The sequence below is a fragment of the Copidosoma floridanum genome, unplaced genomic scaffold (genome assembly GCF_036245765.1).
Source record: "Copidosoma floridanum isolate Cflo_tuat_1 unplaced genomic scaffold, Cflo_Japanese_pri ptg000030l, whole genome shotgun sequence".
Lineage (NCBI taxonomy): Eukaryota > Metazoa > Arthropoda > Insecta > Hymenoptera > Encyrtidae > Copidosoma > Copidosoma floridanum.
In genome coordinates this window covers 8,215,224-8,237,588 of record NW_028321907.1, presented here as the reverse complement: position 1 = coordinate 8,237,588, position 22,365 = coordinate 8,215,224, and the positions used below count along the sequence as shown (strand labels likewise).

The window sequence follows — 22,365 nt, the reverse complement described above, 5'->3', positions numbered from 1 at the left end:
AGTCTCGACTCGAGTCACATAAAATAAATTTAATTTTCTTGATTTTTTGCGGGTCAGTGCATATGCACACGATGAGTAAAAACTAATTTAGGAGTGAAAATAAATAAAATCCAAAAATTTCTATTTCATTTTCTTATGCGATCAAAATAAACATTTTTAAAACGTTAATTCACCAAGCGGTACATCAGATATATCAAAGATTGGTATCTGTTAATCAAAACACAGATCGAATCTAAGATCGTGGACTCTCATGTGTGAACTCAGCAGCATTAGTAACCTTAATGTTCCTTAAGCGAGAAGAAGTAAAGGAATGTGTTCCCAATATTATTGAAATTTCCTTTTTTTGCTGCTTGTTCAATTGAACATTCATTTATTTAGTTCAATTTTACGTAACAAAACTATATTCAACAAAAAGTTTTAAGCTTAATATTTGAATCTCCCGCGATCGGTTTTGTTTCTTCCAGTACGTGTCCTCCGTAGAAAGCGCTGGAATCGTTTCACCAGTCAATGCTGCCCGGCAAGTGGTCAGCACGTTTTTTATATGTCACTCTGATTTTTTATTTTTTTTACTAAAATACAGTAAAAACGGTGGTATTTCATTGTGAGCGTTTACAATCAATAGCAAGTAGCAAATAGAAAGTGCTGCACCGATCATTGGAGCTACCGAAACTGTGAGTATCCGATCTAAAAGTCACTTGACAATCCCCCGCGTATGACCCTTCTGGCGAGCGCTGCATCATCAGGAATAACTTTCGCTTTCGTTGGTACGTGGCTACGACGCCAAGAAGATGAGTCAGCGTACACGTGACCACGCGACTCCTATGCCAAGCTATGGGAGCGCTACTTTGCAAATTGATTCTCGATCTTGATAACCTGTGCGAATTTACAATCTCATGTTGACTGAGAGTAACTTTATCTTCCGTCATATTTTGACAATGATCAGAACACAATTTTTAGATAATATCGTATCATTTTATAGTAGGTGGTGAAAAAAGGACTTTTTTCACGCAAATTTATAAAAATGACACTTTGTACTTTACACTATACGTTATACATACACCACCAAGATTTAATCAAGCTATCGCGTACAGAAATCTAAATATTTTTTTCGTAAAACTATTATACAATGGATGAAATTTATCGAAATTAATATGCACATTAGAAAAAAAGTTCATAGGTTTTTATGGGCCGTTTTTAAGGTTCATTAATTTTAAAATAAATTTCTGTGCTTAACAGAGTTGTTGACAATTTTTTGTTTAAATCTAATAATGTTACTATTACTTGCTCTGAAAACACAAACGTTTTTTATAGTATTTCGTTAATAAATATCTTACCTACGATACATCTTACACAACAAAAATAAATAAGCAACATCCTATATTTAGGTGATTTTTTTTATAATCACCCGTAACTATTGTTTGTTTCAGGAAACGACAGTACTATGTTTACATTATACATCTTGTTGTTTGTAAGTTTCATAATATTAGTCGTTTACGTGACTCGTAGAAAAAAACGGCTACCACCGGGGCCCATAGGATTACCTATAATTGGCAATCTATTATCTATTGATCCAAAAGCCCCACATGAAAGTATAGCCCAACTCGCATGGAAGTACGGGCATATTAGTAGCTTATGGATGGGCTCGATTTTCACTGTCATACTGTCTGATCCAAAGCTTGTCCGCCAGGCTTACGCCAAGGACACTTTTACCGACAGAGCACGATTATATCTTACGCATGGCATTATGAAGGGGCAAGGTAAGTGGTAACCAATAATTTAATAATAATTTAACCAGTAACCAAAATAATAATAACCCAAATAAAATTTTTTTTTTCTTTGGAAAGTTCTACATTTTTTAACATTTACTCACAATGATCAAGAAGTTAAAAATCACTCTATTTAAATTATTTCATACATTCCAGTTGATTGTGATGCAATCAATAGTTTGTGAACTGAAAATAAAAGTAGAAAAATTTTCGATTTTTTTATAAGTCTATTATTACGAAGAAAATATTTGTAGGAAGCACAGTTTTTGAATTAGATCGGAATTAAAGATACATGGTTCCAAAAAATAAATAATTTTTCAATACGTGTCATTTATTATTCATACATATATAATGCCTTATTTTAGCAGTCAGTAGAGTTACGTGGAAGATGCTCCTCACACAAGTTGGTTACAACCGCACAGTTAAATTTGCATTTTTCATGAATTTGTAGAATACGAGTAAAATATTATCAGAATGTACTGTATAATTCAACTTGTATCATTCGGGATGAAAAATAAGCAAAAAATAACATCAGACTGATATTTTATTCATAAGAAAAGTCAATTATTTTCTGAAAAAAATTATACTAAATAATTTACTGTTCCAATTCCCCTTTAAATCTGGATTTTTGTGCTAAAACTTTTTACCAATATTTTTCAAACAATACATGAAAGTACATGTATACTATAAAAGACCAGTAAATAAGATTCTACGAGCTTTTATCAATATTTCATCTCTCGTTTTATACACTTCGTATATGCTATCTGTCCGTTCTCATTCTACCTTTATCTTCTTCTTCTTCTCCTGTTGATTCACGAAACGGGCAATAATGGCATGGACATGCCGGCATCCAACAACAAAAGGGCGATTCATCTCCTTTTTTTCTTGTTCTTAGTGCTCGCGTGTACATAAAAGGATGTAACGGTTCCTCTAACGAAGTCTGCACCGGGTGGGCCGACTAACCTACTAAACGAAAAATACCAGCTGGATCGTATTAAAGCCTTGGTTACAGTTGATACGAAAAAAAAAAAAAAAAAAAAACCAACGTCTTCGAAGCGAAAGATAGAAAGAATTGTAGGTGATAGGAAAAGAAAAAAAAGAAAGAAAGAAAAAAAAAAAAAAAAAAAAAAAAAAAAAAAAAAAAAACAGGTTAGAATCGTAAACTGAGAATTTTGGGATGACCCGTTAGGATCTTCACTGACGATATTTGTTCAGTTAGATTTTTCATTTGTGCTAATTCATGCACAAATAAGATGAGCTTCTCTGCTATCGCGATTCATTTTAGATGTACCAGAATATTCAAGTACCAGATGAGATATTCATATGCCAACATTAGCATTAGTTAATTATTTAATCATCGTTCTTATTTATACTTAATTCAGCAGCGGTATTATAAAATTAATAAGCATTTTATGTATACTTATAGATTTTTTTGACACCAGTAATTTTTGTGCAAAATTAAGTGATATCAGTTAAGATTATTATTTTTTTGGTAGTTGAATTAATGTTCGAAAAATTTTTATTTCACGATGCTGTCACTTTTTAGTATCTTGTGCAACTTTGTATTACTATATGAGGCAGTACATCGAATACTAAAACCAACCATCGGTTAATCAACAACAAGTATTTGATAAGAAATAAATCTATCAAACTATATTTGTTTTTATTATTCAATCACAAAATCATTGATTGAATTATACAAATTATGGGATGCACTTAATCCATTTACTGAAATTTTTATTGGAACTGACAAAAAAGAACTAATTTTATTAATTTACTAATTTTATGAATTGCAAAAACATCCCAAAATTTATATTTAACCCAGTTGAAGAGCATAGAGGTAATCACATTGAAATTATTTATTAATTGCTTTTAATTAATTGTAAAAAATAAATAACTTGAAGTATATTTATTAAAAGTAAAAACTAAACATATATGGACGTTGAAGAATAAAACTTTCTTTGAATTTTGCTTAAACCACCTTCTTAAATTTAACCATCAAATAGTGATAATCAAACCCGTTTGCATAACCATCCAGTAAATTAGAGCTCAAAGTGGCAACTACGAGCACAGTGCTCCAGTGTGTGTCTTCTTCTTTTTCTTCTCCTTACTTTTTCTTTCTTTCTATTTATACTCTGATATACTTCCCCACAGCATCTGATGCTGCATATCCGTGTAAGTTTCTTAAGTATATTGTTTAATTTTTTGTTTTTCCACCACCATCTTATCATTTTATTTTAGCCTCTTTTAAATACCTACTTGTCGAGAGGTGCGGACATTGTTTTATTTTCTTGGAGAAATAAAAAAATTTCTAGTCAAGTCGAGTCACTGAAAAAAAAAATATTTGTCAACTAAGCATTTCAAGTGTTACTGAATAAAAATTTTTATAATTTTTGTCACAATAATACAAAATTCTTGTAAATGAATCAGATTTCATTTGTTGAAACTAATTTTTTGTAAAATTAACTTGAACATTATTTAAATTAAAATTACATTATGTTTCCCATTTGTGTTTTTTCATTTAATTCATTATGATGTTATGTATTATTACATAACTGCACACTTTTTTAAATTTACTAAAATATCATAAATAAAAAGGACCGAAAGATTTTTTGGAAAAAAAAAAATTGTTTTGTAATTCTCACAACCGGCTCACCCGATTCGACTGACGACATAATTTTCACTTTGAGGAAACATGTAGCGCAGAACTTTGATTCGAAGGAAAAAAATGATGGCTTGCATAATTACGTTAATGCATGTGATTACGTGAATTTTGAAGCGCAGTAAAACCAAGTGGGGCATGAAATATTTATGCATACAGAAGACGGTAAAATCAAAATTAATGAGATGACTGCTTGGATTAGCTAACAAATGAGTTTGCTTAATTGGCAGATACAATCATCGAATTGTCGCACATTAAGTGCTCGATGGAACGAGCGCGGTTTGTCGTTTTTTCCATTCTAACCATGCATTCAAGCGTTAAAAATCGTGAGCGCTTTTATGCAATTTCTCGCGATCGCACATTATATCCTGTCATGCGGCGCAAAAAAACTGCGTTGTGTTTTCCCGGTTCACGGTCGTTCATCTAATACGGAGCGAGTGCATTACGAATTACGTATACTCTCGTCTACCTTTCCGTTCCAAGCGATTGAAGTGCTCTTTTTTTTCAAATTTTTCCTGACGAATATTTTTTCCAATTCGTTTTGAGTGGAGATGGATTCAATAGGTTGAATAATAATGTTAAATAAATAATTGTTTCATACGTTTGTAAAGTAGCAGTGAATCTCTAGTAATAGACAATATTTTACCAAAATTATTTTAAATATTTAAAAAAATTTTTGTATTGAAGTTATAAAAACATTGAAAAAAAAAAAAAATGAAAGGATTGAGCACTTTTTGTGACGTGAAATGATTAAAACTTATTTCTTTAATAAAAATAAACGCATTTTGATAAAAACCGATAGATATACTACATGCAAGCATACAAGATGATCTTCAGAGTTTCAAAACTATTCAGACCCTATAAATTAAAATTTTATGAATATCACTGAAATCTTTCTTCGGAATTTGGCTTTGTCATGACTTTGAAAATATTTTTTACCCACTTTGAGTATTCAGATTTTTAAAAAATTTGAGTTTTACAATTATTTAAGGAGGTATTTAAATTTTTGTAGAATAACTGAGAGCCTCATAAAAGAGTAACAGTAAAGTTGTGTGAAATTCGTAATTGTAGTTATCATAATTAATGAGCTTAATTGTCGTTGCGGTGTAAAATAGTTAAGAGAATTTAAAAACTTTAGAAACAAATGTCACAGTATAATTTTGAAACCAAGTTTTTGTTTCTGTTTTAAAACGTTGTGTATTATTAAAGATTTAAATCTTAAATGTTATCGTCACAGAACGTCATGTGTATCCCTCCGTTTTTATTTAACTTTATTGAGGAGTGGAAAAAAACAATAAAAATTTTTTTATATAGTTCCTCGAATCAATTTCAGTGTCGATGTACAGTGATTGATAAGGGTTGTTATACACACGAATAATGAAATACAAAAAATAACTGCTTTAAAATTGTACTCACTTTTGCATTTGTATTTTTAAATTTGTTCAATTATGCGCAAGTAATGAGCAAATAAAATAAAAAAAATTGGTAATGCGGGAAAAAGTTTGAATGCAAAATTTTAATTAATTATGCTGCAAGAGGTCGTTAGGGAATCAGCGAGTAATCAATTCTTACTTGTATTGGTACACATGTATACTTATTAGAAGCCGGTAGACCGAAAGCGAAAGTAACATTGAACCTGAACTAAGTACGCTGCCTTCCCTCCATCCACGACCAACATTGGTGTTTCCTTCACTTGGAAACCCACCCAACTGTTTTATTTTCAATTGTGTTAAACATGCTGTTATCGCATAATGTACCAATTGTTTGTCAAACGACCTTAAAATGTCTCCGTGGATTAGCTGGAAATTTTTTCCACATTCTTAAAGTTCAGCTTTAAGATCTGCAAAAGTTTTAAAACATGTGCGTTATAAAATACATTTTCATTGTATCAACAGTGCACTCGTGAATCACAGCGCAATGCTTGTGACATAATAATGTTGTTGTCAGCATCAAATGATTAAAGTTTATAAAATAATACTCTTGGCGCTCTTATATCAACGAACAGAAAAAAATTTCCTCCCAAGTTTCTCTAGTTTCTCCACAGCTTTCCGCGCTTTTAAACATCGACCTAGTAAGTGGAGTTTGGACAAAAAAATTTCAATAAACCACATGATTGACGGTGTAGAAAAGAGAGCCGCAAAAAATGCCTGCCAAGGAAAATAAAAGCACTTTTCTCGTTCTGTCCCATGCATAATTACTCCTACAGTGATGCTAAAAAAGTAGATGATAAAAATTCGCGTAAAATACAAAGTACAGTTTTTCGATCAAAACGACGAGTGATGATAAAACTCGAGATTTCATTTGTCAATGAGTAAGGGAACACATGCAAACAAATAAATGAATAAAAAAATAAACCGATGTCTGCGTTTTCCTTGCCAAGAATAAGTTTAGTTGATGATAAAAAATAGTCACGCACGTGTGCGAGAGAAATGCGCCGCACACTTGGGCGATCGTGCGCACGCCTCGGAGATCGGGATCGGCATCAGCAAAGACGTCACTCTGGTTGGTGCGCGCGGTTGCGTAAGGATCCGCGGGTTCGAGGGCGGTCATTCTGCTTGCACGCATAACAGAAAGAGTTCACACCTGCGCTACTGCGACGCTTGCGGATATTGCAATTGAATGATTATATACTATACGCATTAGCAACTCGATCGCCTTCTATTACTGCTGCTGCTGATGCTTTGTCTAATCATCTTCCTATACACCTGAAAAAATTATATTTTTTCTACTACTCAATTGTTTAACAAATATGTTTTTCTCATTGTTTTTCATTATGTACGCAAAGTACAATTTTCAATAAATTTCTAATATCCTTCGAAAAAATGTCAAAGATTTTTGAAGAAATTTTACGCAAATTACTACTGTCACAATGACTGTAAAAAATACCGAAGTAATTAATTTTCTTTTTTTAAAGTTGAACGTGTCTGTACATAATTATTCCACTTTTACTTTTCGGAGTATCAAACCTTCATTTATTTTTAAAAGAAACAGCCAGAACACTTTTTTGTCCTTGCCAATTTTTTTTTTTACAGGAAAAAAGCTTTAGCGGTTAAAAACTTCCATCGGCGATTCTTTGCAAAAAATCTTTTTTAAACTTTAATTATATACACCACCTTGATTATAAACTCAAAACCATATGCCGGAATCTGATAAGCCGCAAGAAATCTGAAAAATCCCATATTTTTTCTGCACGCTCGATCATTATAAAAATCGAGTGAATGCAGGATATGCGCGCGCGTGGATTTGATCAATTTTTTGCGGCACATCCACCGTATTCATTATTCCGAACTCTGGATATGAAAGAAAAGGATTCAAATTCAATGACAGCAGACGCCAAAAAAACACCAGAGTGTGGTGACCGAGTGCGAGGTGACCTAAGCGAAGGACTCTTACTTTCATCGGACACGCCGTATCTCTCTTTCTATCTCCTCCTGATTCATTCCTTGAAGGAAGTGACTGCCCGGTCCTGGTCATTATACTTTGCGTTGGTAACGCGACAGAATTACAGTTAGTTTTACAAGGACGGGCCGATAGCCTTTACATAGGCGCGAATCGTGGCATCAACGACTGCAATAAAAAGTAAGAGTGTGCGAGGGCGTGCGAGACGCGATGACTCGATCACAATGATTATACTTCCCAGTCAGGTTGCCGATCAGAAGACATGGCTCTTGATCTCATTGGCAATATCGATGCGAGTAAATGATTTGTTCTTACTTTATATCAAAAGTAAGGAAATGCCCTTTAATATTTGCCAATGTAGTTTTAATAAAACAAAAAAAAATGTTATTTTATGTAACAAAATCTATTATAATTCCTCAAAGTTATAAAAATTTTTCTTTGGCTAAACACAAAAATACTTATATAATGAAATATAATTGAACTCAGTTTAACTTATAGTTATATTTTTTTTCATAAAGATCAAATCAATGTTGATTTTAGTTAGATACTTTGATGCTGTATACAACGTATAACTATTGATGTACTTAAAAAATTCCATGCCTTTAGAACTTAAATAAAATTAAAAAAAAATTTATGCATTCGTATGCAAGAAAACTATGCCATATGGTCTGTGTGGCTCTCTCTAAATTTTAATGTATTGCTATTTTTTTACTACTTATTCAAAATATAAATTTTATAACGTATCACTTTAATCCATGCAAAACTTGGTGCCAATTAGTGTTCGAAATTTTAATACAATAAATAAAATTTTGAAAAATTGTTGTGAGTGTGGAACCTTGTGATAGTTTATTATTAGAAATTTTTTGTGATTAAATTAATGTTTTTATTTATTTAAAAAAAAATTAATTTACTAAGTAACTATATAAGATTTTTGCTCATGGTCAACCTTAATATAATATTAGCCACAAGCATTTGTGGAAAGTCAAAAAGGCTGCTTAATCAGTCGGCAGTGGGCCTTTTTTAAATATTTTCTGGTAGTATTCTGGAATTAACCTTTGCTTTTGTGTAAAATTCTTTAATTAACTTTCAGTTTTAATTGAAGTATTCATTTCTTTGTAGTTGGTCTAGTAAATCTATTAGATAGTATTGTAGAAAAGTCACACCTAAACATTTTTGCTGAATGGTATTCTTAGTATTTAGCTTGATACATTTACGTAATCGTGCTATTAACTAAGAAGCTCCAAAGGCATAAAAAAATTATATCCATTCTTAAATTATTGCTTAGGTATATATACATTTGATGGATCAATTTATTCATTTCGTAAATGTGGTATCACCAAGTTTAATAATATTACTATCAACTTTTATAAAAGTGATCATTAATCTTGTTAAGAATAAAAAGTATATATATATATATATATATATATATACATTCCATGTACTTTTATGTATACTTGAAAGTAATGCGTAATTAAAAAATGTTTTAATTTGATTGCAATAAAGTAATAAGCTACAAATCTCTTCCAATTATTTTTATGATATTTTAGATCGTCAGTAGTCAAATTCATGTGAAACATTAATAATTTTTTTATTCGAGCTGATAAGATTGCATATACATACGCACATCTTTTTGTAAAGATGATTAGAGACTTATAAAAAAAATATGATTTAAAAGATTTGAGTGCACTTTTACGAAATGAGATTATGTCACATTTTAATTATGAAAGCAAAATGAGAGCAATAGTGACGAAATCTTATCTTTGTTAATCTAATTTTTGTATACGATTTTCCAAGTAGTGTGTGAGTTGAAGAGTAGATGAGCTTGTACATTAATTTTTATAAACTTTTACATAAAAATTAATTTTCAAGTTTCGAGAAACCTGTTATATAAAATTTAATTTTTTAATTTTTAGTGATTATTATACAAGCAAAATTAATAAGTAAATACGTAATTTCAATATACTGATTCCATAAACTGTAAAATGAATCTTAATACTTATGTAGTTTTATGTTTTGTAAATTTTAATTAATGTGAAAAGCTACTTAACTAAATGAAAAATTATTTATAAAAGTGTTTTTATTTTCTATTTATTTTGAACTGCAATCTTAATTTTAATATTTTTGCACAAAACTTCATAATTGTACAGATGAAGAATAAGAATTTATTTTTTATACACATAAGACTTGATATGCATATTAATTCTTATGTGCTTGTACTCGTATTTGTAAATTCATACGCAAGTTTAAGAAACTTAAAAAATACTTGTATATTGACTATCATCATTTTGCTTATTAATGTTCATCATCAACTTAAGTGTGCACTTGATACACAGATTTAATAAATTTTATGTTTAATACTAATAAGTTTTATAGCGATTAAAAGTTGTTTCCATAAATTTATTGACAATACCAATTTATTACATCGATATACATGCAGTTAGGTACAGATCAAATGAGTAAGAAAAAAAGGATATCTATTTAAAAAAAAATTTAAAATTTCCCAATCTGTTTTTTGAGACATAAGCAATAAAAAGTTTCACGTGCATCTGCTCTTGCATAATCATCTTAGTTATTTTAAAAACGTCCACATGCATCGTACATGGATCCCCAAAAAATCTTCCATTCCCGCATATCTCATTTAGTCTCTGCATACCGCAGTTTATTTATACACGTTCATTGTGAAGTGTGTGCTGTCAAGCTCTGACCTCGAGATTATTGATATCGGCTAAAGGAAAGTCACACGTTTATCCAACACGTATGCGTACTTGCCAACCTAAAAAAACTTGTCTGATTGATCGATTCGTCTCATCTTTGTTTTTTTTGACACAATTCACTTTTGATGCTCTTTTTGCAAAATTTACACTGAGTGATAAAAGTAAAATACATTGACTGAATGGTTGGATTTTCGTTTTCGGCGCTGTTAAATTTAATATTTGGAATAAATTTCAGATAGTAAAAAAAGTATCGAATGCGACTTGTTTAAAGAAGCTTTGAATTCTGATCACCAATCATTTTTTTATGAAAGATACAATACATCCATACGTGTGCTTTTGAATAATGGATAATTACAATTTGAAGTCACAAAGACAAAACATTATCCAGACGCTGATAACATACCAAAGTGGATAACGCCTGCACTTAATGTAAATTAAAATGAAATTAATTACATGTTTGTTCTCATTATTACCATCAGAATCACACTTGCATGAATAATATTTTCCGATACAATAAATTAAATGTAACATGGTTTTTTTTTAGCAGATCATGTGTACTCATGAAAGATCGTTTTATTCAACTCATTACATCGATGTATCTGATTCATTTTCAATTGAGAAATCTAGATATTTGATAATAATATTAGTGAATGTAATGTTAAAGCCAGTAATTATAATGAAACTTATAAAAACGAAGTGATGAGTAATACATTTTATCTTTTTTTAATAATAAAATAACGCACTCTTACTTATTATGACGTACTTTTTTGAAAACAGTTTTTTGACCTTCCTTATTCTTTTAATTATTCACTTAACACCCGATAATATTTACGTTACTGGTTCATAATAGCATACAGTTACGCTAATGACCTACCTGTTCGTAAAATGGGTGTGTCCGTTAATTAATTTATGATCGAACGAGTGTTGCGTGAATTACAGGCTCGATAATCGCGATGGAAATGCAAGTTCATGTAAGATACGATATTTCACACATGCTGTCGAGACTGAAAACCAACGAAGATGGTATTGTTGTTTTTAGCTTTTGCAAAGACGTTGTGTATTATTTTAACAACGTCCAAAATGGAATAAAAACGAAATAGTTAATCAAAGTCATCATCATTACACAATCTATAAAATTAATAACTTTTTCTTTTAATTTGTTGATCAGGCATAATTTTGTCCCTGTAATATAACATTTGACAACAACACATGAGTATTTATTTTTGGGTTTAATGCTTGTGAATCTCATATAAATATAAAAAATCGTCGTGTTGGATCCTACAGAACCTTATGTAGGATTTGCTACAAGTGCATAATGCAGGTTACTTCTTAAAAATCACTTGTGCAAACTTCAGATATTGCTTTTGATAAAATGTCCAAATTTTTTAAGTTTTCACACTTAAGTTCTTAAAGCTTAATTTTGATTGCAACATGTATAATTTTGAATGAACAACACACTACATGTGCATAAAGATGCTTTTTTTAGCATAATTGATTTCCTCAAACCCTGGGTTGTGTCAAAGTCAGACGATCTACCAGTTGGGTATCTACGTAAGAGAATGCAAATCAGCAACGAATTCTGAACATCTTCCTGCAAGACACCAACAACCGCTCGCAAGGCTACTTTCAACACGTACCACCTCTTAATAATCTTAAAAGACGCGCATTGTCACCTTGACTCGCATCTTCGTTTTTTGGCTCATTATAATAAGACTTACAATCGCATTGGTGCACAAAGCCACCACTTTTTTTCAACACTCTCGATTCGAAAAGAGCGACTGCAGGCGTTAATAATGATTCGATAACTTACCAAACGTACACGTATAGTTACACCCATTGCACATATTGTCAAGCGACGAGTAGTTAATAAGTGTAGGCATAGGTTCAAGACAAAAAAAGAGAGAGAGAGAGATGTGGATCATTGTTTATTCAATCCTCTCTCGGACTCGGATTATCCTTCGACGAGTTCAGTGGCTGCGCCTACTTAAACGGAATGACGTTAATCCTTTCGCTTTTTTTATCCGCCTCTCGTTCTTTCTCTGTCTCTCTTTCTTAATGCACTATGCAAAGACATTCGCACCACACACACACACACACATACACACAAACTGCATACACCAGTGGCACACGCTCGACCAGCCACTCTTTTTCTTTTAACTTTTTCTCTATTTTTACGGTGTTCTTCTTGCCCCGGTTTCCCCCAGCCTTTACTTGTGCTCGATCGTTGACTTGTACCTCGGATTTTCCTTTTTTCTCATGCCAATTTTTTTTTGTAACTACAATCATTACGACTCGTCGTTTTACTGTTAACAAGAACGTTCAGGTACTGCGAACACGAAAATTTTGTCGTAAAAATATATTTACGAAAATTAGATTTTATAAACAAAAGTACATAGAATTCACTATTATGTATGGTTTAGTATGGTTTACTTCTAGAGTCCCTTTATGCATTAAATTTCTGGATATGAAACGGAAGTGAATACAACAGTTTAAAGTGAATGAATGATTTAACAGTGCAGGTGATGTCATTTTTATTACAAAATTTTTTCTAGAAAAACATGAAAATCGTTATTACGTTAATTGACATAATTTTTGTGTAATTTTGTCACGAAATTTGTGTGACAACTCACGTGCGTCAAACATTTTTTAAACGTTCTTAAAATTATTTTCACTATTTTTCGATTTATTTATGTACAAGTTACAAACAAGTTTTCATAAAAATTTTTATTCATTATTTAATTTATGTACATCTTAAAAAAGAAATATGTTTTGTTTGAATCCTTTTGTCATCGCGTATGAACATACTATATGGGATGCCATACAGAAGGAGTCTTCATTTTAAACCCATTGGCGGAGTAAGTTATCAAAATCACTTAACAAAGAGATTAATATACAAAACTAAAAACGCATGAGACTTGTTATATAGTATTCTCTATTAACTTCACTAGCACGCGATTTAAACAAAATCTTTATTGCAGAGATAAATGTGGGAAACAAAAGTAACGAGACATGAATTAAGCTTACTTTAATCACAGAAACTTGTTTGAAAATTGGTATGAGCCAATAGCCAATGAGAAAACTACAGTCAATCAGCATTTAATTCCTAAAGGTAGAAACTGTCATATCACTAAAATCTCAGAAATCTCTGTGCCCAAAAAGCAAAAAACCCTCTCTAATTTCTAATTTGTAAATATTGTTTTTTCTACTATCAAATGAATTTTGCATACACGCGCACGTGCACAGGTACGTTTGACCAGAAAAGAGTTCAATGAATCGTACAAATGCGTCATTTAGATTTTCCTCGTTACTTATATCTAACATCGCTCACACGTTGGTGTACACAACGATCGCGTTGAGTGAAAGGGACGGAAAACGTATGCGACAACACAACTGAGGCTAATGCCTCCGAGAAAAATGTGCGCTTGTACGCTACGACTAAATTAAAAACGCAGCCAACCTCGTGAGGAAGAAAAACTCGGTATTCTTACGGAAAAATGATTTGTGCATATTTTCATTTTACGTTATTTTTTCTGTTTGTTGTTGCAGGTATCATCGCTGCTGAGGGAGAGCTATGGCGCGAGCACAGAAAATTCGTGGCTGGCTGCCTGAAAAACTTTGGTATGGCCAGGTTCGCCAGCCCCAGGCGCAACAAGCTCGAAGAAAGAATTTTAATAGCCGTCGAAGAAACTCTCGTGGTGTGTAACAACTTGTGTACATTTTTCTCGATTCAATTATCACATTTTATTGTCATAGATCGATCTGTTCAACCGTGTGATTTATGGAGGAAATATTTTTAAAATTTAATACTGGCATTTGAAAATATTTTATATATTTTTTTTTTAATTTTTTTTTCACTCATGACTTATTTAATGACCAACTCAATAATTTGCGCTAGCTTACAGTAAACATTTCTCTAAACGATGCTCTAAACTAAATATTTATTTCTTTTTTGCTCACTCGTTGCTTCAAAAATTTTTAACATAATGTTTTTCAATTTCTTTTGCTAAAAATATAGTATACTTTTAATACTAAATAATTATTTTTATTGATTACTATTTCAAACACAGTGCACGGCAAAATTTTTTCCATCATGAAGAGCGTAGTGTATCGCAATGTGAAAGAAAACATAATTTAGAAAAAATACGTTTAAGTTGTTTGAAAACTATTTAAATATTTTATTGTAGTGCTGTGCACTAAATTTTAATATATTTAAAGTGTATTACATTTATTTGCCAGAATATTTTTTATTTTAATGCTTGTATTGTATTGTATTGTGTACAGTAATTAATAAAAACAGTTTCTAGCAAAAAAATTCATTTTATTCAGGAAAAAAATTGTACTTATAGTGTTTAAAAATCTATAAAATAATCATACTCACGTTCGAATAAATCATATGTTTTGGAGGATCTGACAAATAGTGTTACTTTTTTTTTTTTTTTTTAATTTGCAAACAGAAATTAGAAGATCGTTCAAATGGAGTCGATGGTTTGGATCCGCATAGTATTCTGCACCATTGCATCGGAAATTTGTTGAATCATTTGGTGTTTGGTAAGGTATACGAGGAAGATGACGAGGACTGGAAATGGCTGCAATGGGTACAGGAAGAAAGCGTTAAGGATATAGGAGTAGCAGGCCCACTAAACTTTTTGCCATTTCTTAGGTTGGTGGTAAATGTATCAAATAAATAAAAAAAAAAATTTTTTTTAATGAGACGTAATACAAGATTACTGTACTTTAAACAAAGGTTTCTGCCACACTACGCCAAAACCATGAGCCGCTTAACCGAGGGAATAAAAAAAACGCACGAGATCTACCGCAAAATACTGGAGGAACATAAAAAACATCCGAAAGAAACAAATAGCGTTTTGGCAGCTTATGCGGAGGAAATGAAGCGCCGTAGAGAAAACGGTGAGCCGCTTGGTTCTTTCACCGAGACCCAGTGCTTTTACCTTTTGGGTGATATGTACGGAGCCGGAGTCGATACGACTTTGGTGACGATTTGGTGGTTCCTGCTTTTCATGGCTGCTTTCCCCGATGAGCAGGTGAGAGTCCGCGCTTACTGTACTCTTTAATGCGAGTATGTATATTGTGGAAAACATGTTTTGGCCATTGAAATTTCGATCGGACGAATTTTTCGCTCACGTGTCACACTGACAGGAAAAACGAGTTTTGATGGTCCAATGAAATATGTTTTCTGAAGATTATAGAAAGTGCCTTTGAAACGGTCCCATAAGCATTTTTCCTCGAGGTGATGCTCGCTTCGAATATTTTCCGTACACTATAATTTTATTTAACTGGTACGTGAACTCGTAGTTACTTTACATACATAACTGCTCCTATTTTAATGTGTCGATCGCTGTACTAATGTTTAATAATTTATTGTATAATTTAAAAAAAACGGTATTTTATATTTTTGTATTGATTTTATTTTATTTTTTTTTTTTATTTCACCGATTTATCTTTACAAAAACTTGATGTAAGTGAATTTTTTTTTAAAAAGAATTTTTCTTTAATGATGTTGCCATTGAAATTAACAGTAGTTCAACGAAAAGCAACAAGTAACTTTAATGAAATAATGCATTTAATATTAATGGATTAAAAATGTATTTTTTGTCGATAATAGTTGTAACTTACGATGGGGATCACAAAATTGGGAAGAAATTAAAAAAAAAAAATCTTTTTTACTTAAAACCTACTCATGTTTACTTTTTTTTTTTTTTTACATTAAAAAATAACCAAGACACTTTGTCACTGCCACTATTTGTAAACATAAAAAATAATTTACTATACAATTTTTTGAGTATAAAACTTAAATTCTCCTGATATGAAAATTTTACGAAAAAAGATTTATAAATTAATAAATATCAAACTTTTCTCGCAAGGCTAAAATCCAAGAAGATATCGATAAAGCAGTTGGTGATAAGGAGCCAGTGTTGGAAGATAGAGTTGCCTTGATACGTTTAGAAGCTGCAATTATGGAATCTCAGCGGCTTAGAACGGTAGTACCCGTAGGAATTCCTCATGGAACTACTGAAGTAAATATAAGATTTTGCTAAAAAAATAATTTATTAGTAAAATTTTATTTAATCCATAAATTTATCGATCTTGACGATAAGCATCTTTGAAATTACTCTTATTTTATAAATTAAATTTTAAATACAAGAAAAGATAAAAATTGATTTTTTCTGAAAAAATTAGTAAAACTTAAAAGAAATGACGTTTTAAATATTATTAAGAGTAATAAATTATAATATTGTGTCATAGGCAGAGAAAAAATTTTTTTTTTCAATTAAGAAACTAGTGAAATCAATAGGAATAGGACAAATTAATTCTGAGAATTCGAGTATTACACATTATGTGTACATGAGATGGTGACACTGTTCAGTACTTTTACTGTTTATTTTAAAAAATTTTTTAATAAAATGAAAAAATTCTCAAGTATGATATTGTAAGAGAATATTGGTAATTTATTAGTTTTGATATTTTTAAAATTAAACGTGAAGTAAGAAAAAAACATACAATTCATTTAAAAAATGTCACAATTCTTTTGCATTTTCATGAGTTTTTTTTACAAAAATTAAAAATTTTTAAAATTAAAAACTTTTCAAGAAATTACTGCTTTTTATCACTTAATAAAAAATGAAGAACCTAATACTATTTGTTTTTGATTTATCGTATTTATAAGTATAGTATAGGTTAAGTTTTCATGAAATATCTTATTTAAGATAAATTTTACTTGATAGAATTACTTTTTTAGTCAGTCGAATTTTGCACATAATGGTTAAATTTAAAAAAATGCCTGGATAAAATTTTTATTTCCAAAAAGTATACTGACCTTTTGTAGGCTTTCAAAAGTTTATTGATTAGAATTGTAAGTTGTCAACGCAATAATTATTTTACTCAAGTATTGGGTACTGCAATATTTCATTATTGATTGAAATATTTATTCATATACTTTTTCTGTAAAGGATACACAAATTAAAGATTACGACATTCCGAAGGGCACTATGGTTTTGTCAGTTTTATGGGCGATTCATTTGAATCCTTTGTATTGGCCTGACCCAAACGCTTTCAAACCAGCAAGATTCATATCCGAAGATGGTAGTCTTAAAAAACCAGATGCTTTTTTCCCATTTCAGTGTGGTTAGTTTTATTTAATTTTTTTTTAAATTATTTGACCATTGTTTTTTGCTAATGTATGATAATGTATATTGTATAAAAATAAAAAAAATAAAAATTAAATTTAGGTAAAAGAATGTGCATTGGAGATGAGTTAGCCCGTATGATGCTGTTCCTCTTCAGTGCTCGAATTTTGCAGAAGTTTTCGTTGTCAGCTCCATTAGATCACACGATAGACTTGGAAGGACAATGTGGTATTACTTTGGTGCCAAAATCTCAAAGAATAGTATTTAAAAAACGACGATAGGCATTATTATTCCGAGAGATTTATTTGCAATACCTAAAAAGAGTTAAGTACATGGGACTGACTTAGTATGAAAGTTGTCTTATTTTCACATAAAAATGACAAATGATATCAGTAAACAATTATTGAAAAATTTGTAAATATTTCTTTTTTGCAATAAAAACTGTTTCATAAATATTACTGGCCTTTTTTCGTTTTTACCCTCTACCACAGAAAAATAAGATGGTTCATTTATAATGATTTTTTTTAAATGTATCATCGGTGAGTGTCTTTCGAATAAAAATTGTATTTTATTGTAAAATATAAACATTCAAATTCCCAATTAAATTAACATTCATGTAAAATTTATTGTTTTAAGTTTGAAGGAACGTTGACCATAGGACTAATCCAGGCAAAGGCTCATATGCTCATATTCATATTGGTAGTAAGTTATTGAGCTAAAGCAGTACTAGTCATTGATTTTCAGAATGCAATTAAAAATTATATTTCAGTTATAAACATCTGTGCTTTTATGCTTGGCTCCGATGACTAAGGATGAAGTTTCATCATTGGACACTGGTTAAGTGACTCCAAGAACTTATGCCACGCTTTATTTGGATTCTCGATGGCAAGACAGTTTGGCTGTAAGGTACCTACATGACATACATTGGAAGGTTACACAATTAAATTCTTAAAAAAGTGGTGACATGGCCTTGATCAGTAAATTTTGTCGACACCACTCACCCATTATCCGAAATTTAATTATAACTTCTCTTTAAAAGTATCATCTATACATTGTTTAATTAGATTTTTATTGAAAAATATACATAAAAATAGAATTTTACATTTTTTTACATCATAATTAATAACTATTTGTGACAGTTCGTAAATTGGATATTTTATTTCCTTTAGCTTTAAAGACCGAAATCACATTTTTTTTTACATAGTCCTTTTTGAGCTGAAAAAAAATTGTGCATCATTTTCAAGCAATGTCTTTTCAAAGATTCTGACCTGCCGAGAAATGTTTGTATGAGAGTACTTTAACAGATATTCACGCATCTTAGTCACTTTCGTTTACCGTTAAATAATAGGTGCAGTGCTTAGTGCTTTCTTTTTTGGTGTTTAAAAATATTGACACCATTTCCAATTAGTGATTATTATGTTCTAATATAGATTTACCAAAAATAAAAATTTTTTAAATTGTTTAATTGCCGATCATTCCCTCTATCCCAACTCGTTTCACATGCCACAAAAAACATCCAAACTTGGATACATGTTATTTTGCCCGACTCCCCCGATCGTATTGTTAATTCTCCTAAAAATTTTCTATCCTTCATCCTGTAAACGATTTCATGGTAACCGATATTACTCAGTACCACAGGTTTTTTTTTCTTTTTTTTTTCTTTTTAGTTTTCGCCATAGCCAGTCAGTCCTTACGAGTCTGGCGCCTTGGATCACCCGAGCATTCATGACTAGATTTAGGCCTCGTGATACACCATTCAAGGGAGCCGAGCAAGACAAACACTTATAACCAGCGAGCCCTGAAGCGAATACCGCATACGCTTCGCCAAGCCTGAAAAAGGGAGCTTGCTGGGGAGCGTGATCGAGGCTTTCTTCTCGGATGTCCTTTCTCGCTCGACTGACCGCTCGGGCTGCCAGCGGGGGGTCAAACGCGATCCTTCTACACAATTTTACCCCGGAAATGTTACATTTGTCTGCTCATTGCAAATTTTACATCCACAACAACAGTTTGCCTTTCCTTCGTTGATGCCGTTTCCTTACGCCAGAAGGCTCTTACCCACGCCCTGACAGTCTGGCAATTCCTTCGTGGTATACTTATTTAACACCTTCACTTCAATGTGATTATTAGCCTCTGTAAAATCACCTTCAATCTCGACCTTCGAACTGTCGTTAATATGCTTTATCCAGGCAAAATCTTTGACAGCCTAATCACTTCATCGAATTATTATCTCATATCTTCCATCCAATGATCTTTGATCTCCCTTTTTTTGCAAGAATTTTAACTTTCGCTCGAATTGGTCTTTTGTAAATGCTATGTACGATATCAAGTGCGGTGTCAACAGTGCTTGGGCTCTTTGATGCCAGCCACACGCTTTTGACTCATTAGACAACTTCATTCTTATCGTCAGACTGACTGATTTTGGCTTCTCGAGTGTAGCCATTCTTATCTTACTGTTAGAAGTCAGCCTTGACGGTACGTCTTCCGATTTCATGTTAGGGGCGCTACGGGGGACCTACCCCTGGACGCCCGACACAGAGTGGCTGGGTTTTACTGCCACTAAAGGTGAAGCCACAGTATTTAACACACACCTTTTCCGCGTGAACATTTTGTGCAAGCGGCAGATATGTCGTATATATATATAAACAGTGACGAGAGAATATAATATAGTGAGTATATCCAACGGTTGTACCAGAACAGCTCGAGCACAGAGATTATGCCGGGCATCGAGAAGACCTCACTTGTACGAGCGTGATGTATCTTTGATGGCCGTCGAAAAGCGCGTAACACATAAGTGTATGCATGTACGGGTTTAATTCAGCAGTGGTCCCAGGGCCGCCTGCACCACCGAAACGGAAGAGAAAGCCGCTCGAGGCTCTCGCTCTCTTCCCCAAGGCGGTACTTAAATTCGAGGAGGAGAACGAGGACGAGCTGCGAGTTGCAGCCGAAAACGTCTCGGTGGATCTTCCTTTGCTCCGAAAGATTTTATCGGACCGTGTAATAAATGTGTCATCAAGCGGGAAAAATTGATAATCAGGTAATCGATAAAAGTTGTTTTGTTGTGCAACAGCTCGGCCGATAGCAGTGTATAGAAAAGGTTCAGCGGAGAGACCTTGACTTTTGTCGCTTTTTATGTAACTTTTGCACAGTAGACGCGTCTTACGTTACCAGGCCACGATTCGCTGATAAAAATTTCTCTCCTGAAAATACGACTCCGGTGACATTGTCTTCTTTTTGTTTGCAAGTTTATTGCCATAAAATGATTTTTCACTGCACAATCATTTTTGTATCAATTGGATAATGGTGAGGTGTAAAATATAAATGCAAATTATTATTGGAAAATGTCAAATTTTTAATTTTTTTATTTTTCATTATCGTTATCATCATTATCATTATTGTTAACATGATCGTTATCTTTGCTTTGTACAAAAAAAAAGTATACAATCTACGACTGAACAATCGGCAGGTGAACACAATGCGGCGGCATTCGGCTCCGATTACAACACACTTTTTCGGATTTACGTGAAACAAGAACAAAAAAAGGAAAAAAAATAAAATAAAATAAAATGGGAGAAGATGGTAAAAAGTGTAGTTTGTAGACTAGAAGTATCCGAAGAATGGTTCTAGCTTTCAGAGTATACATTCGTCGCCCCGCAATTCTGATACATCTGGTAAAAAGTGTATACGAGTATTGGCTTTTCTTTTTTTTCTTTTTTTCTTTTTTTCTTTTTTTTTTTTTTTTTTTTTTTTTTACTTTTTCATTGCCTTACCCTATCGTAAAGATCTCACGCTGCTCTCATATCCATACCATCATACAAAATTTATTAGGACCTAATCAAACGCACTTCTCGATTCACAAGTAATAATAATAACAATAATAGTAGTAATAACGCACTCGCGCAAAACTAACTTACATCGCATAAGGTGTGAACAAAAATATATTTTTATATTTATTAATATTTATATGTATGCGTGTGTTTAATGTGGTGTAACTATGTACAAGTCTGTATAACAAGGAACTCTACGACGAAGCCACCCTCATGTTTGTGCATTACCTCTAGAATTTATTTTTTTATTTATTATTATTTTTTTTTTTCTTCATCTTTTTTGTTGCACATGTATAGAGATATTATTACATTTCGGGTGTATTGATAAAACGAAAGGCCCCGAAGGTCGTCAGGTGTATTTTGCCGGTAACTATCGGTCTTGGTTCTCGAGTTTGAATAAATTAAGAAACTGAAAAAAAAATTAAAAAAAAAAAAAAAAAACGACTTAACAAACGCGCAAAAGCTGCAGTCGCAAAGCGGTGTCTATACTTATGTACAAACATTATAAGTATGGCGGTGGGGGGACTCGTTATGCCACGCATGCGCACGTCGAGCAGCAAGAAAACGAAACAAAAAAATTGGTCTAAGAAAACAAGCGGGGCACTTTGTTTGAGTTTCTTCAGTTTTGTTTGTTGGTTTTTTTTTTATTTTTTTTTTATTTCATTTTTATTTTTATTTTTATTTTCATTTTTTTTTTTTTTTTTTTTTTTCAATTGACACCGTTTCTCCCTTTGTACTCTAAAATCGCAAACGAGAACCCTCGTTCTCGGAAACCTATAAATAATACGCGTATAAATGTGAAAAAAAAAAAAAAAAAAAAAAAGTCGACAAACGAAGCAAATCGTGTTTTCTCTC

The 22,365-nt window shown here is 31.9% G+C and overlaps 1 protein-coding gene across 2 annotated transcripts; it reads left to right on the top strand.

The window, feature by feature from the left end:
• The first annotated feature begins 521 nt into the window (after positions 1-521).
• Positions 522-18,015, top strand: phtm (cytochrome P450 enzyme phantom). Of its 2 annotated transcripts, none has more exons than XM_089596720.1 (8): positions 522-671; positions 1,428-1,757; positions 14,088-14,236; positions 14,996-15,201; positions 15,286-15,583; positions 16,424-16,576; positions 17,543-17,684; positions 17,789-18,015. In XM_089596720.1, the coding sequence occupies exons 2-8, from the start codon at positions 1,442-1,444 to the stop codon at positions 17,965-17,967; spliced, it is 1,443 nt and encodes a 480-aa protein (XP_089452846.1). In that variant the 5' UTR covers positions 522-671; positions 1,428-1,441; the 3' UTR covers positions 17,968-18,015. The 2 variants fall into 2 exon arrangements, with proteins under 2 accessions (XP_089452846.1, XP_089452845.1); XM_089596719.1 differs by having other exon boundaries at positions 17,510-17,684.
• Positions 18,016-22,365: the final 4,350 nt, after the last annotated feature.